The 16,401-nt window shown below is 35.8% G+C and overlaps 1 protein-coding gene across 1 annotated transcript; it reads left to right on the forward strand.

Moving 5' to 3' along the window:
- Positions 1–13,354: 13,354 nt before the first annotated feature.
- On the forward strand, positions 13,355–15,908 carry LOC129249413 (facilitated trehalose transporter Tret1-like). The gene is made up of 6 exons (XM_054889217.1): positions 13,355–13,620; positions 13,875–14,107; positions 14,177–14,307; positions 14,395–14,735; positions 14,825–15,246; positions 15,422–15,908. Exons 1-6 carry the CDS (start codon positions 13,542–13,544, stop codon positions 15,629–15,631), a joined length of 1,416 nt encoding a protein of 471 aa, XP_054745192.1. The 5' UTR covers positions 13,355–13,541; the 3' UTR covers positions 15,632–15,908.
- Positions 15,909–16,401: the final 493 nt, after the last annotated feature.

Raw genomic sequence — 16,401 nt, forward strand, 5'->3', positions numbered from 1 at the left:
AGGCCGCGCGCAAGGGGATTCGCCCAGAGCTGTTAGTGTGCGCTGCCATACATATACATATGCACATTGGAGTACGTAAATGTTTTCAGTAACTTCTAAGTTTCCAAAGCTTACTTTTATTATTAACGACTTCTTCTGGTATTTGTTAGTTAGACGCGTAAACGGAGAGTACAAAATCTACTGCGTACTTGGGATTTCCTTACTCTACAAAATGGGCGGTTGGTAGCGGAACCTACAAATACATACTTATTGAACGCACACACACATGCATAAAATATAATAAAAATGCTGTTGGAGCATGAGAATTGATGTATGTATAAGCTTTCTCGTATTTGGTAGTTTCTTGCAAACACCGACTTTCGAAGCTTCCTTTAATGCAAACGAAATATTACATCTTCGCAATACATAAATGTGGTTTGGGTCCCTTAGAGCATCGCGCAAAAATGCGGTGCTGACGACAGGATGTATCCTGCGGTCGCATTGGCGCAGATACCCACGTACAACTTTGTACAGCAACAAATGCGATACAGAGACCACTGATGTGTCTGCGTATGTGGCAGCCAAGGTGGATTTTCTTGACATTACAGTAACATAAACGTATTTACTTAGAAGAATTCCTCTCGTCGTTCGAGCGGCTTACTTGTTTAAGCGCATAAATTCACTTTACTTCCTTGTTAGCATATTCGGTGTTTTTTTTTTGGCAGTTGTGTTCCTTAGTCAAATAAACTTAACCGAGAGGTTTGCTGAAAAGAAGACGACAGGAAAATTTGTTATATGCCATTGTGTTCGGTGTTGCTGGGTAAGAGCAAAGTGTTGCCGTTGAATCATCGCATATTCGGTTGCCAAAAGAAGCGCCGCACTGCAAGCGACGCACTTTTCCCTCGTTTATTTCACTGATTTGTTGTGCTCCTGCTGGGGCTGGCTCACTCCCTATCTTTCACTTAGGGCTGTGTGTAATGGGTAGGCATTATGCCGCTTATGCGCTCATGATTGGTTGATGGGCGTATGCCTCGTGGCATTATGCTGCGCCATATTTGGTTATGAAGGAGCAGCAATCATATATTTACATATGCACAAGATGGCAGCGCTGAGTAACTCGGAGAAATGCGGCAAGATTGGAGTCTGTCGAAATTGCAAAATTTAAAACATTGCAGTTTAAAACGTCTTGAGGTTTTATCTCGCAACTACTGGGTGTACAAATTGCTTTCATGCGATTAACGCTAAATATTACCTATCGGCAGGTAATGACAAACCTTCAGCCTACCATAACAATCATATGCGATCTGCCAAAAGCTCAAATTTTGGCTCACGAATTCCATGTATGACAACTCCCAAATTCTCAAAAAAACTTTTTTGGTTTTTTGATTTACATTATGGACTTGGAAATCGCCCAAAATATATGAATATTCGAAATCTCAGCCGCCATAGCCGAATCGGTTGGGACGTGACTACCACTCGGAAGTTCAGAGTTTCGAAACCCGGGCACGAAGCATCAATCGATAGAAACAAGTTTTTCTAATAGATTCGCCCTACTGGCGGTAATGGCAAACCCCCGAATGTATCTCTGCCCTGAAAAAACTCCCCATAAAAAGCCATATGCCGAGGCGAGTTAAAACTGTAAGTACCTTTATTTGTGGAACAGCACCAAGACGCGCACTATCTATAGCAGACGGAGCTCGGCCAAATGCGCAAACAGCGCCAATATATATATATATACGTATAATCTATTCTAACTATATATGGGAAGCGGAAAATTTTTGCTAGATGCCGGAAAAGTAACAAGAATCGACGCAACGTCGTTAAGGAAAGAATAGCAGGGGGATGAGTTTAATAATTTGGATGGCCAGTTTCGTGGTGCTGGCATTGCAGATCAAAAGTTTGTTAAATTTAGTTATGCATTTTCATTACAGTAAAAAAAATCTTCTTAGAGTTGAAGCTGTTCCAAAATAAAATTTTACATAAATTATTTTATCTTTGAAATTTGTTGTAGTTAGTTGCTTGGTCAGACAGCTATGAAAAAACATACCGTTTTCAAAATGCTGGAATCCGACAATTCGATATGAGCTTTGCAGAGCTTTATAAGCCTGATATGAGAGTTGAAAATATTATCAGCAGGCGAGTTGGGCGATTTGAGCGACTTGGTGAGACTTGCTGCTAGGGATGCAAGATCAATCAAATGAATAGAGTTCATCTAGTAATTTTTTCAGAGAACGAATTTGCTGTTCTGATTTATCGAATCATTATGAAATTAACTGAACGCAACATTTTTTCCACATCGAAATTGGTACTAAAGGGTTTTTCGCTCTATGAACTTCTCCAACAGATTTATTTTTTAAAAGTAAATTTTTACAATTTGGCGTTAAACGATTCATGATGACTAGCCAAACCTTACTGAAGGGAAATGTCAAAACAGTTTGCCCATCTCAGCTGTAAAGCCATAGTTATCGATATCGATAAAGAAACACCCGATATTTAGGCACACCATCGTAAATCTATCCTATAAAAAGTGAAATTTGGAGAACTTTCTCAAAAATTTAAGATTCTAAAATTAAATTCCAATCCATACGTTTGCCTCCTTTCCTTCATATAGCCACACTCGACTTGTCTATCTCTACCCGCAAAACGTTTGGTGTCTAAAACCGAAAGCAGATTAACCAATAAAAAAACTATGCACCTAACTTTTATGTAATTTTTTTTTATAATATATCATACCAATATAACTTCGAAAACAATTTTTGAAATTGAAATTTGAAAAGGTCGAGCCAAGGAGCACCAGGAGATTTCGAGGCTCCTAAAACACTTAGGCTAAAAAGCCCATTGTATTTAAAGCTCTGGAAAGGGGGTTGATAGTCAAGGAGAGAAGGAGAAAAAGTATCAGAGAAAGAGATAGGAAAGAATAGAGATAGAGATAGTTAGTCCTGTGAGAATTTTCCAGATTCTTTGGTAAATCTGTAAATATCCTCCAGTTTTAGAGAACGAATATTACTCATTCTCATCACATCGGAACCCAAAACTCGTAGCCGAAAACTTCATTAATTTAACATCAAACAGAAAAATAATCGAAAATGCCGATTAATCGATAATATCTTGTATTTCATTGCAATTAATTTTTTGGTCGTGCAATTAATGATAGATTAATCGAGTAATAAATTGGTTTCCCATCCCTGCTAGCGGCTTGAAACTCCATAAGAAAGGTCTTGCTGTTATTAGTATCAGTCGAGTGTGATAAGGCTGAGATTTAAGTAATACGCACACACTCCACGCTTTCAGTTTGATGTGTTAGGCAATAAATTTGATAAGCATACTTATAGGCGAAAAAAAAGAAGCTAGCGAAAAATGAAGAAGCTAGCGAAGCATACAAAATAAACTTTTCTAACCACACACTTACTCAGTCCACATCAAATTCCCTTGAATTTCCGTAAGAAAGTAGGTAGGAAATACTTTGATCAGGGGCTTGACTAATAAATTGAAATCGAATGCATATTTCTCTAAATTTTTTCTATTCATCGGGTAGTTCAACGGCTATAAATTGTAAAACAATACATGCATGGGAAGCAATCGCCAATGACGATCCAACCACACATCGTTTGACTATATATTTACGTGATATACCTGCCTACCTAGAAATGCTTTCGCTTTTTTAAATATTAATAAACAACATAAGGGATTCACGTATTGCATTCTGTGTCTTTTCACAAACACAACGGCAATGAAAGCGTGTGACATCTGCGAGCTTCTGGCAGCTAAGGCTTAAAGTTTTTGATACATAATATAGTACTTTTAATTTGTGACTGAGTTCCTTTATAAATTGGTATGAACGGCAAGGTTTCTCTAGTAAATGTTACTTTCCCTTGTGAATAAAATTACCAAATTTTTGTAATGCGCCACACATTCAATCATTACAAATATAAAAATTTGCGTTTTCATTCTGCTCATCACAACAAACAGTGAGTCGTACATTTTAAACAAAAACTAACCAAATTCCGGAAATCTCATTCTCTGTTATTAATCTAAAAATGTGTCAACACCATGCCTTTGAGCTTTAAATACTCCTATACTTGCATACATAACGGAGCATAAAGGCAAAAAAGGGTTGCCATAATATCCAATTGTCTACGAAATATGCAGCCAAGTTGCTACCCAAAGCATATGCGAATTGATTTGACCCATCTTAAACTCAAATGAATGCGTACTTAATACAGAAGCAGTAACCGCCAGCCATTAAAACAAAGAATACAAAAAGGTCGCTCACATACCAATCGGAGTCGCCCAACAGGAAATATTAGGTTACGCAAGGGGAGAAAAGTACGGAAGGGGAGGCCAGTAATGGTTCTCGCTTTGTAATAGCAAACAAATGGAATTAAGTAAAATAGCCAAAATGACCAGAAACAGAAGAAAACAAAGCTGTTCATGCAAACCATTTCTCTTTCAAACCATCCTATAAGGTAAGGAAGCGAAAAAATTCCTACTTGCCTGTATGCAAATCATGCACAATGACACATTCCAATCAGCCACAGCTGACAACTTCTTAATGGAGATTACATGAGTAGTATTTGTATTTGTACACTACTACCCTGCAGGAAAAACTTTAACCAGTGAAACAGGAATTATAGAATAAAAGTTGATGCAGATTGAAGTAGAAAAATGAGCGTATCTTTGCCGCGAGCTACATTTGAATGAGATGTTTGAGAGAACTAGGAAAAGAGTGTCAAGTGGGGAACATTGGTAAAGAAATATGAGAAGGTAGTTTAAGATAATGAAAATAATAGAATAGAAGAATAGAAAAGAAATTAGAAAAAAGGTTGTTCGTTAACAAATAAATTTAGGTAACACTCTACAATTACGTCAGCTCAGCAGCTGATTTTGCCAAATTCACCCACAGCCGAGTAGAAGTGCCACGATATGCGTAGTATTCTTTCAATTGCGAGTTATTATGTCACATTAGAATTTCAATAATAATGAGCTGAATTATTATAATGCATATTTAAAGAAAAGAAATTGAGAGTAAAAATCGTTTATTCTCTTCTAAATATAGAAGCTAGAGTTTCTTTAATGTATCCAATACTTGTATCGACTGTTGCGACGGTGGCAGCAGTGCGAGCTAGTTCCGTTTCTCATAATAATAATAATTTTTAGTATCTGTATTCTCCACCTTACCTGTCACAAAACTTACTATTTTCCTGATGTCTACTTTAGGAATCTTCCCAATTGCAAGTAAAAGCCCTTATAAGCCTTCTGACTTGACGGATTCCTGTGTGACTTCGTATTGTGTAATTCTGGACCGTAAAAATCTGCAGTCGATCCCGCTCTAGCGAGTTCATCAGCAGTTTCATTAGCTTTTATTCCAGAGGCACTCGAAACCCAGCAAAATACAATTTTATTTGTCGTACTAAGTTGATACGTTTGCTAAGTATTCGTACACTAGTTTCGATTCCACATAATACGAAACTAGTGATTGTAAAACAGCTTGACTGTTCAAGTTTATAGCTCTGACCCTCATAAGATTTATTCTCACACAGATTGAAATTGCTTGAACTTCAGCTTGAAAGATAATAGACCATTTGTGCATTGGCTCGGAGGAGATTTTCGTGTTTGGACCATAGATCCCCACACCGAGCCCAGTGTTTGTTTTCGAACCGTCTGTGAACTTTACGAAACTCCTTCCATTTCTCAAAGATACGATATATGTATTAGGAATGGTTCGGAACTTCGAAAAGTGACATGGAAAGGGCCCAATTGAAGCATGCGTAAAATTCACTCGCTAGTTACACTAAAAAGAAAGGAAATATCAACTAGCCATGGTTCTCAATCCGCTAAAAGTGCACCAGCTCGTCACTAGCGAATTTCCTAGCAGGTTACTACTCAATTTGCGCATGTATGTGTGTGCCTCACTGTGTTTTCTCACCCAGGTAGGCAATGAAAGTGCAAAAGCAAACTAACCACATCTTTAGTATTCACATCTAAAAGCACCGATGTGACCCTAATTTAGACAGTTTTATGAGTTAAACTATCGTCAACTAGGGAGTTAATTTGTTATAAGTTTTACTCAAATTGATTGCAACCGATGAACGAGCAAACCTAACGGACAAGACACACAAAAGGACACATAACTCGGCGGCAATGGTTTTGCCTCCTGAAGTTTCCAGAAGTTTTCACTTCACTCAAATATTTGATTACAATTGTTACATTCATAGCCGCACATTTCCATTTTGAAATGGATGTAGAAAATGAGATTAGATAATTACAACAATGCTGGGGAATATTTCATTGTTTGATACGTAAAAGAGCTTATTGGGGGCTATTTATGTACTTTGACTTTCCGAAAAAGATTTTCTTAAATTGTCAATGTCTGATGAACTGCTGCAGCTTTCCTTGTTATAAAAAGCCACAAATTTATGGGTTTTATGGCATACCAAAACTGCTTTGTTGGAAATATTTCTACATTTTTTTTGGAGGGCACACGAGATTGGGCAAATTTTAAAGGACGAACATATTGAGTGATACGTCAGACCTATTAAGTCCCAAAGTACATTTGCGCGAAGCGTTTAATAATTTTTTCCAGTCAGATACAAATAAATTTTAACAAAGGCAATGTTAATAAAATTTATTATTTGTTCAAAAAGCAGCAATATATCTTAAGGTTGCTTGTCATATCATTACCGCTATTTATATTACCTGACCCTGTGATGTCATCACAAAGGTGGAAGTTGAGTCTTCCGAATCCCTTTTTTCTGATCCATCTCGTTCGTTTATTTTAATCTTTTGTGTCTATAAGCAAAAATGAGAGCAATGCTACAAAATAATCGCTCAAATTCGGAATGTGTGCAAAGATCTCGGCAGTATATGGCCGGGTGGTTTTATCAGAATTAGTTTGTGACGTCGATTTATTTCTTTATTTGTTCGGGCTTAGATATTGTAGAATCTCGCATGCTTTTGAATCATGATAAGTTCCACATTTGTTTTGGTAGGCGTTAAAAGTAGGTATCTGATAGACTTTTTTAGACTTTTATAGTTATTTTACTCTAATAAACAGAGTTAGCTGAGTACCGCCCGTATCTCTTAATACGATTTCATATCTGCTTTGGCAAGTATACACAAGGATTAAATATTTATCTGGCTTTTACGTCTATATATACAAAATTACGACCTACCCAGGCTAACAGTGAAAAGCGCCAGTGAAGCTGTCGCTAAGAGGAAGGAAGAGCTGTAGAATTTTGGACCACCTGCTGTTTTGTCGCTAAGCGTCACAATTTTTGCTTACGGTTTATAGAAATTCTTCTCATTTGATCTCCCTTTTGGTGTTTGGCCGAGCACCTCCTATTATTTGTGGCGTGCGTCTTGATGTTGTTCCACTAATGGCGTTACCTACAGATATTTTTATGAGGAACTTTTTAATGGCAGAAATACATTCGGAGGTTTGCCAATGTCTGCCGAGAGGCGACCGCTATTAGAAAAGACTTTTTCTTCATTTTGGTATTTCACCGAGATTCGAACCTACGTCCCTCTCTGAATTTCGAATGGTAGCCTACGATTACCATTAATAAAAAATGTACTGGCCATAGTTTGGTAAAATAACTTAACCCAATATTTCTTACCCGTGTGGATAATTTTGACCCTTATTTTAAAAAATCTGCAAACTATCAAGTTTGAAGGGTCCATGGAGGTCGAAATTTTTCAACAAAAATATTCCCAGAATAATTGTTTTAGGCCAAAAAGGGCGTCAGTTTGTAGATTTTCTTACTGTAGTTGTTGTGGTAATCCTTCACGAGTGGTTTAAGTTCGGCATTTTGCGACCAATTTTTCCTGGCGCGGCATAGTTTAGTGGCGAGAATTCTCTCGGCTTTATATGTCTCCCTAGGTTCTCTAGTGAGCCTTCTTAGCATTCTTTGCCGAACTTTATTTTTCTTAACCAGGGCTTAGGTGCATTCAGCGTCGAATCAGTTATCGTTTTTGGCTTTAGGCAGCTTGCCTACGCTTCCAATATCGACATTTGTTAGAGAAAGTTTTGAAATATTTTGGCCTTTGTAAAGTGTGCAATTTGGTTTGTGATCCATTTTGGACTCGTTAAGCCTTTTGCTTGCTTGTGCCCGGTTATACGATGATTAATTTATGGCATACGATTCGTATTATTGTCATATTCGTTGTTATTAAATTCTGCATCACATTTTTTCAATGACCAAAATGAGTTGGCTAATATTGCATTCAAGTTTTTCTGTTTTCATATTTCTTAACGATTTCTTTTATTTTTGCATTCGCAAAAAATGTGTTGAAACATTTCATCATCGTCCACGCATAAGGTAGTAGTGTGACGGGTTCAAAAAATCGAATCTTTTTTTTTACATTTTTCGGAAGAAAAACATCTTAAAAATATACTATAAAAATTTTAGACAGAAATTTTAATTATGTCTAAAGTTAAAGCTAAAATAAGAGAGCGCGCCGTAGTGTGTATGAAAGCGTGTGACACGCCAGCAGCAGCTGTTGTCGAAACTTTAAACCAGTTTTTCTCAAAACCATGTTTTAGAAATTTCGGGGAATCACTGACTCAAAACTATTCAACCGATTTGGCTAAACATTTAACCCGTTATTCTAGACACACATATCTAGATCCCGGACCTTTAAAACATTAAATTTTTTAATAATAAACTATTTAATTTAAACAATTTATGAAGAAAAAAACTAGATTTTGAGAACTTTTTTCACAAGTCCGCCATTTTGGTTTTGTTTTTTTTTTATTTTTATGTATATTTTAGGTTCGGGACCTAAAATAGTCTACAGAATAATAATCTCTTTGAATTTTTTTATTTCAGATGACTTTGGAAAGCTGTGTGTTTCCACGAGCCAACTCATCTTTTTTTAAAAGACTCTTCTTTGACGTCAAAAATTAAAAAAAAAATTAATACAAAATTAACTTTAAACAAATTTTTTATATACTTCAAAACACCAATAAAAACATGTAAAAACTTTAAAACGATCGTATTTTATTTTCTTTTTAAAAAGGATTCATGACAAAACGTCGAAAGTTCGGTCGTTATACCGGACTACTACCATAAAGAGAAATCCAAAAATTTTAGGTTGTTGGAGGCTTTCTAATGTACTTCAGTACTTACACGGATTTGATTATACCTAAAGCAGATTTCGGAAGCCTCGAGTGAATAAACCACCTTTTGCCAACTCGCTGGCGACCTCGCTAGCGGCGACCTCACAGTTCATTGCATTCGTTTGAGAAAAAGTTTGCATAATTTTCAACTTTTTTCACGCAGGTGTTATGAAAATAAAGAGCTGTGAGAGTCAAGCGGTAAAAAGCTGTAGCGCCATACTGTGCGATTATTTTGGGTATTTCTCCATGCTTTTGTTATCTCTATGATAACCTGCGTATATTTATTTATTTACTTTGTGAGTATGAGTTGGAGTTAAGCCTGCTGCCTCTACTAAATTTAGTTTATGGATAAAGCTTCCTAAAATTATAGCGGCCGAAAAGTTCTTTGTTCTTGTCCACTACGTTTTAATATTACAATGTCCGACAAAAGAATGGAAGCGCAACGAAAAACCAAGTTTCAACTATTTTTTGTTTTGCATTTAATTTCTTTTTTATGTTTTTACAAAGTAGAATGCATTCTATAATAAAAACTTTTTAACTAAAAGCTCCAAACTTTGTGCAAAAATTTAATAAATTTAAAAACGCGTTCTGAACATTTTTCAAAATTTAACCAAAATGTTGAAATAACGTCAATATATTCTGTTTTAAGGTCCTTTCAATTCTAGTATAATAAAGTGTATGTTTGAAATCGCACTCATTTTTAACAATCTTTTTGCATAAGCATTGTTCGGAACAATTTTATATGGAAGAAAACACATCAGCGTGAAAGGGTTTTTTTTTAAATCAACGAAAATGTTGAGCCACTTTAAACCTACTCTTTATTACACCAGAATTTAATGGACGATAAATTTGAGTACTCAGAATCTTTTAAAATTTCTGAAAAGATGTTAGAAATTTTGTTGTACTTTTTTACACTCGTTACATTTTTGTGAATTTTGTACAAAGTTTGGAGCTTTGAGTTCTATGGGTTCTATGGGCAGTCGAGTGTACTATACATTTATAAAAATATAACAATTAAAAATAGTTAAAAGTGGTTTAGTCGCTCTCCTATTATTTTAAACACAGGCATACATATATGATATTTTCTAAAAGTAGAACTAAAAAATTGCCCGTATTCGGGAGATTTCTAGATTATAGTAAGTCGTTTATGTGTTTTAGGTGCAAAATTATTCTTAATTCATATTTCTCGTATCACGTTTTTTTATAAAAAAAATGCTGGTCCAAGTGTAAAATGTAATAAATGTCCAATGTAAAATTGTCTTCTAAATCCAAATATGATAAAATAAAATTAATAGAAAAATTTTGTAGCAACTTTTGTTAAAACATGGATGAGCTTATTTGACCCAGAATATTGCGACTACTATAATAATTAATAATTAGCAGTAAGTGTCAATCGCAATTTCGCAATTAAAGTTTTTCCGTCAAATAAGTAAAAAAAAATTAACAGCTGTGAACAAAGCGAATTCAAACAGCAGCAAACAAAAAACTGTAATCCTGAGGCGAATGAAAAAATAAAATCAGCTGTTCTTCTATCATTACTCTTATTATCAATATTATGATTAATTTTACATTTCTTATTATTTTTATTATAGCTTTATTTTATTTATTACTGTTATTATTTATTTTTGTAATTTACTTTTTGATATCTGATTCTGCATTTGCGGTATTTCACTTGCTTTTCGTGGCCACTGTTGACCCTACACACACGGAAAAATTAAATAAAAAACAGGGCCTTTCAAGTTCGAGTAAGTTTTTTTAAGTGCTTTCAGATAATAAGCAGAAAATCTACTCTAAAACAAATTTAAATTGCAAAGTTTGGAATTCGAAAATTTTAAACGAGTAGCTCGATAGAAGACAGGAAACAATTATTAAAGAATATCATTTTTCCGCTGAAAGACGACCACCAGCTGAAGAATTTTGGGCACAGACTTAAATTTTAAGCCCTAAAATTATAAGTCGGTGCAATAATTGGAACCATATAACGAACGGCAGCGCAGAAAATTACTTAATTTTCTTTAAGGAAATCGGAGGGTTTTGCTTGAACGCACAGAATTGCCGTATCTGGGCATTGGAAAATCTACAGCAATATGGTGAGGAGCCTTTAAAAAGAAGGTGCATTATACCATATGATCAACGATAAAGCAATAAATTTCACAAAAATCGCTCACTTTAACGGCTTAGAATTATTTTTCTTAAAGTTTTGGCACAGATAGAGTTTATATGAATAAACTAAGAAGTTCGAAAGGCAACATTCGGAGCGCAACAGGTGTGGCATCGAAAATTTCACTAAAAGTATAGACGCTGATTGTTTAGTAAGGAAGATTTTCCGAATTTTCAAGTTTCTTGGGGAGCAGAGGAAGCCCTCAGAGGAAGACTCTGCCAGTCTATTGTGTTTGTAGAATATTTATTTATTGTAAAAGTAAACTTAAATAAATAAAAAATAAATACTATAATCAAGAGAAAGCCTAAGTTGTACATTTTATCATTAAATTCAATAATGCGGTGATTGAAACAGTTGAATAATTTTTTTTTTTCGAAAAACATAATTTTTTATATTGAGTTTTTTCACAAAAAGAATGATTGCATATCAAAAAAAAAAAACTTATTTTATAAGCCTTTTCTTCCATACAAAGTGCATGCTTGGATTTTTTTAAGGAAAGAAAAAGGCTAGCACTGCGAACAAAAAAATTGTCAAAAATCAACGGTAGTCTGTGGTCACCTGGAACTTACACTTTGTTATACTAAAATGCAAGTGGCTATAAAACTGCATAGCCAGAAAAAAATTGGTTACAAAAATTTAAAGTTTGGATGGAAATGAAAATTCAAACCTCTACGTTATATGGGTTTTTGTAGTATTAATTACTTTATTATATTTGTATAAAAAACTGATGTGCTAAATAATTTTGAACGGCGGTGTATATGAGTGGAAATCGTACGGACACGAATTAGTAGTGGTTAGTGATCAATTAAGAGGAGTTTTTTTCATTTGCGTTTTTTTTACAGATCGCGCGCGAGTTGTGGCAAACTGTCATCGTGGATTTGTTGAACAGCGTTTGGCATTTCATCATGGAAAGACTCACACCGCAACAACGTCTACAAATTGTTCAACTGTATTATGAAAATCAGCGTTCTGTGACAAGCCACTTGCCATACAGCTCGTGAAACAATGACTTTATTGAGAAGTCATTTCGGAGAGCAGCTGATTTCACGTTTAGAACCTGTGAGTTGTCCACCAAGATCTTGTAATATCACACCTTTGGACTTTTTTCTTTGAGGATTCGTGAAATCCAAGGTCTATGCTGATAAACCAGCTGCGATTGAAGCTCTGGAAGCCAACATTACGCGTGTTATTCACGACATACCAGTCGAAATGCTCGAACGAGTGATTGAAAATTGGACCTTCAGAATGGACCACCTTAAGCGTAGTTGCGGCCAACATTTGAATGAAGTCATATTCAAAAAGTAAATGTCAAAGAATGTCCTTTCAAATGATAAATAAAGGTTTTGAACATAATTTACATTTTTGTTTTTTTTAACTATTGAAAAAAGCACCTCATGATTGATCACCCTATATGATCAGGGCTGTGCAATCAAAAGCAAAGTAATGGAGGAAGTCTTCAGCTCAGAAATTATAAATCGCTCCATGCCAGGTTTCTTGCAGCAACGCCTCACAAGGGTTATGTACGTAAGATGCATCAACCTTGGACGGTGAGGCCTTTAGCTTTCGCTTTTAGAACCAAAAACTAAAGTTGAATACTTTTATCTATGCCATGGGTTGAGCAGTGCAAAAAACAGTTATGAAAATTTAATTTTTCATTTGCTTTTGTTATTTAGGGCGCACATTTGGAACATATCATTCATAATTCATAAAGTATATACCCTTATGGCATTTAATTTGAATTCAAAGAAAAGCTCGTACTTGAAAGACCCTGTAAAACACTTTCTCCTCAAGATTTGTGACATTTTTACAATCAGTTTGCTTTTTTACACCTCGTCCCACAAGCGAAAAAGCGAACGTCACAAAAAATATTGTTTGCATACCTACGAGTATTTATTTATAAACATACAATCTTATATATACCAACTGACTACTGTCTATTAATCTTCGCTCGGGCTTTGTGATGAAATGCGATGTTTGTTTTAGATTAAGTTAAGACGCATATCCCAAAAGAAAAACAAGTGATGCACGGAGGGCAGCTCGACTGCCTATAAAGGTGTATGATTATTTGGCAGCTTCGTTGTAAACCGTTAGTTTTTCGCCGCCAGTGATGGAGTTCACAAGTGGAAATTTCATTTTAATAAATAGATGAAATTAAAAATATTTATACAGGACGAAGAAGTTGTCCTTAAGTAAAAGAATTCACAAATTTTTGAAACTTAGACAGATTTTATGAATAAAGAAAAAATCTAAATAATCCACCGACTTATAAAACAAGTCAGAAACATGTTTTTCAACTTCTGTAATCGTTCTGAGGGCGTATTCCGCAGTGAATTTCGCAACCAGTTGTTAGCGACCCTAAGTGGTAAGTCTAAGGATAAGTGTGGAAATGGTGAAAGTGTGGTTATGGTGAATTTCTCAAATACTCTCACCAGCTGAGTGTTTCGAATGAGTGAAATGTGTATAAATTTCATAGTTGTGCTGAAAATAAAAACCCAATTAAAATTTTTCCAAATGCCAGCATTTAAATAAATCTGCTATTTGATTGATTTAAAAAAAAAAATTATAAAAATGTGCTTTTTCTAATTGACATTCTATTCTAAAATCTCCTTCTCCCAGTTACCATCATCACATTTTGCAATGGCATCGGCATTGGTTGGTTCGCGCCCATGCTGGCGAAATTTCAGTCGCCCACTGAGAGTCCGCTTGATTTCACCGCCTCCGTGGAGGAGAGCTCCTGGTTGGGTGCATTTGTATGTGCGGGAGGTTTTACTGGAAATATAATCTTTGGAGTTCTTTTGGATCTAATCGGCCGTAAGCCGTGCATTTATTTGCTTGCTATACCACATATGGTGAGTAACGATTCATGAGCGAGCGCAAACGTTTAAAATTAATCAAATTATTCAAAAAAAAAATTCTAGAGCTTATGGCTACTCGTCTATTTTGCGCCGTCTATTGAATACCTCTATGCTGCGCGCTTCGCATCTGGCATCACTGGTGGTGGCACTTATGTTGTAATACCAATTTTCCTAGGAGAAATCCTCGATCCAACGTGAGTTGGAATTTCTTGTTTCATTGTTGTAATTTTTTGTATTACCTTTGATTTTACAAACTCCTCTTTCTCTTTATTATTCTGCAGCATACGCGGGCGACTTACCTCAATGTTCACGCTCACGCTCAACATAGGCATGATGACGGGTTATGTACTCTCCTCATATGTGCCATATCACATCATACCAATAGCGGTGATCTTACTGCCTTTGCTGTATCTACTACTCGAAACCTTCTTCCCCGAAACGCCACCTTATCTTTTGCACTGTGGCAAGGAAGCGCAAGCTGAGTTATCACTGAAGTTCTATATGAATTACAAAGCTTCATCTAAGCTGGACATCGAACAATTCAACATCAAATTCACGGAATTGAAAAGTGCGGCTAAACATCAAAAATCACAAACGGATGCGGTAACAATCCGCGATTTCTGTGAGTTTTCCATCTCCGATTTCCATTCAATTAACTTGTCAATACTTGCAAGTCTCACTAGCGCCCTAATGTTGCTTATTCATTTTCAGTCACCAAAGGGGCACTGAAGGCCATCGGCATCGGTATGACAATGATGTTCATTAATATATTCACCGGTAGTTTTGCGTTGCTCAGTTACATGTCGACCATTTTCGTGGCTGTCAAAACGCAAATACACCCAGATACGAATACCATCATCATTGGTGTGGTTCAAATTGTTGGCTCTTACATAGCCATCTCTTTGGTAGACCGCTACGGTCGAAAAATTCTGCTCATCATCTCCACAGCCACCACAGGTGCTTGCCTGGCCTCCTTCGGCATGTACGCCTTCTTGGCTGAGGAAACTAGTGTGGATCTATCAGCATACCACTCCTGGCTGCCACTTGTACTAATGGCGCTTATTATATTCACTGCCAATGTGGGTTTAATACCTGTACCTACTGTGGTATTGGTGGAGATTTTGCCCCCAAAGGTAATTATCATCCGGACAATACGCGGAAATATTTGCACACTTTGATAAAGCGCTATCTCTGTGTACGTGTGTTAACTTTTTTCATTGAATATTCAAATAACACCTAGTTAATATCTGAGTACATGAAAATGTTGATAAATTCATTATACAAACAAACACAATCTCATATTTGCAGATTCGCTCAAAAGCCGTTTCCTTCTGCGTAACATTGCTGAGTCTTTTCGCCTTCATTATGCTAAAAATTTTCCCACCATTCATGCACGCTTTCGGCTTGTCAGCGACAATGTGGGCTTGTGCGTCATTTGCTGCTTTTGGACTACTCTTCATAACTGTATGTGTGCCGGAGACCAAGGGAAAATCCATGAATGTGGATGACGAGAAATAAAGACCGAAACCGTTCGTTTTTTGTTTTCTACGAATTGCAATGAAATACAGAAGTTTCATAACTATGTAAACAGTGCTTAAAGGGATCTGGACATACAGCCATACATATATACACACACACGCAGTGTACTAAGCTGAAGTAAATCTGTGTTATCACACAATCAAGCGTAATATTCCTAAAGATGTAGATAAATGAGTGCGCATTTTTCTGTTCTATTTTTATACTAAGACATTTTTTAATTTCGAATAATTAAACGAGTTTCTCTTTTTGGTGATTATATTTGGATGTATGCAAATGGATCAACAGTAACGCAATACATACAATAAATTTTTTATACGTAATATAAAATTACTATTTTCTAACATTACCTGCAAACGAGCGACAATTATAAGAAAAAATTTCTCAATACTGAGTGTCCATGTGCCCATAACGGGCCTAGGGATGAATAGAATCACAATTTTTTATTTTTTTGTTTTTTGAAGGAGGTTTCAATCAAAATCTCAGAAACATTTCGAAGGTGCCGCTATACAAATGGCACCAATTAATACTATCACAATCCTCCCACCTCGGTGAAATTCTACCTTGGACCCACAAAAGTATAATACAGGGAGAACGATATGAAGTGTTACCAACTTCACACTGCTTGTATCTGTAAAACACCTCTTGACATCAACGTCAAAATTGTTCTAATGACAGTTCAATATATTTTTTATAAGGCGTCAAAAGCATTTGCGTCTCAGTTTTGTTGAATTTCTTTTTTCTGTGATGAA

This window comes from Anastrepha obliqua, chromosome 5 (genome assembly GCF_027943255.1).
Source record: "Anastrepha obliqua isolate idAnaObli1 chromosome 5, idAnaObli1_1.0, whole genome shotgun sequence".
Lineage (NCBI taxonomy): Eukaryota > Metazoa > Arthropoda > Insecta > Diptera > Tephritidae > Anastrepha > Anastrepha obliqua.